This window comes from Myotis davidii, unplaced genomic scaffold (assembly GCF_000327345.1).
Source record: "Myotis davidii unplaced genomic scaffold, ASM32734v1 scaffold299, whole genome shotgun sequence".
In the NCBI taxonomy this organism is placed as follows: Eukaryota; Metazoa; Chordata; class Mammalia; order Chiroptera; family Vespertilionidae; genus Myotis; species Myotis davidii.
The window spans coordinates 9,247,698-9,248,916 of record NW_006293088.1 but is presented as its reverse complement, the minus strand read 5'-3'; the positions used below and the strand labels follow the sequence as shown (position 1 = coordinate 9,248,916).

The following is a 1,219-nucleotide window of genomic DNA, read 5'->3' as shown; positions in this document are numbered from 1 at the left end:
ACCCAGCTGCAGGGCCCGCCCCCTGCCACCCGTGAGCCTGCCTGCCTCCATGGTGGGGGTCGGGGAACAACCCAGGGGCCCTGGAAGTGGAGCCCTGACCTGGGGGGGCCTCACGGGGGTGGCAGGGGGCGGGCAGCAAGGTGCACAGAGCACAGGGCTGCCCTGGTGCCCAGCCTGGCTTCCAGCCTCAGCCCTGAGACCACCACTCCGGGGTGAAGTAACTTCCTCCACGGGGTTTCAGAGCCAAGCCCCTGCAGATGCTGTAAGGTGTGGGTGCAGGGGCCCCTCCTCTAGAGAGGAGCCCCAGAGAGACTCCTGGTGAGCCCAGGACAGGTCACCCACCCCGGCATAAGCTCACGGGGCAGCCCAGGCAGGCACCACGAGGGGCTCTAATGGTGGACCTCATGGCTGTGTAGGGGACGGGTTGGTTTTGGGGTGTTGGGCTGGTGGCCTCTGCCCCCTAATTCACTGCTGCCCCCCGCGGTCTCTCCCCCAGTGCCCCACCACGGATGGGGGGACAAGAGCTCAGTCCCCGAGTCCTGAAAGGGGTGGGTTCCGAAAGCAGAGGCCTGCCAGTGGCGTATGTACAAGTCTTTATAAAAGAATCAAAGCTCAATAAATATGCAACTTTACAGCGAGCCCAGCGGGCCTGGGGGCGAGGGCAAGCGACTGTCCCATCTGGGGCCAGAGGAGGGTGGAGGTGGGTGGCCCTGGAGCCCAGCGCAGTGGAAGCTGGTGACTCCAGGGAACAGCGGACGAGGAATCCTGCTGGGCAGGCGGGGGGTGGGGGGCGCAGGTTAGTGACGGTGGGGACTGTGGGGGCCATCCTGAGCCTGGGCCTCTGCCGAACCCTCCTCCATCTCCATCCAGTCTGGCCAAGTGCAAATGGCCCGGCGGCGGCAGGGGGCCGGCCCGGCACTCGGCATGTGTGCACACAGGCAGCAGCTGGAGCAGGGCCGCACCCCCCGGAGGCCTGCTGTCTGCTGTCCGTGGTCAGTGGCACCCTTGGGGGCCTCCCTCTGCTCAGACCTCCCTGCAGGGGAGGGGAGGGGAGAGACAGTTCTTCCTTTGCTGACGCCACTCAGAGGGACTCCAGCCACGCTCTCCTCCCCACTACAATTCTGACCTCTGACCCCTCACCACGGCTGGCCGAAGACACCCTCAGCCAAGCTCTGGGCAGGCCTTGGGCTCCCTCTTCCATCCATAGCCCTGGGTGCCA

At 66.1% G+C, this 1,219-nt stretch overlaps 1 protein-coding gene across 1 annotated transcript in view; it reads right to left on the bottom strand.

Moving 5' to 3' along the window:
• Window positions 1-629: 629 nt before the first annotated feature.
• The window catches only part of LOC102772980 (pleckstrin homology domain-containing family G member 5), a 12,951-nt gene continuing 12,361 nt past the window's right edge, over window positions 630-1,219 (bottom strand). The window contains exon 20 of the mRNA XM_015565948.1: window positions 630-678. Coding sequence (XP_015421434.1) covers window positions 630-678 — 49 coding nt within the window. The remainder of the gene's footprint in view (window positions 679-1,219) is intronic.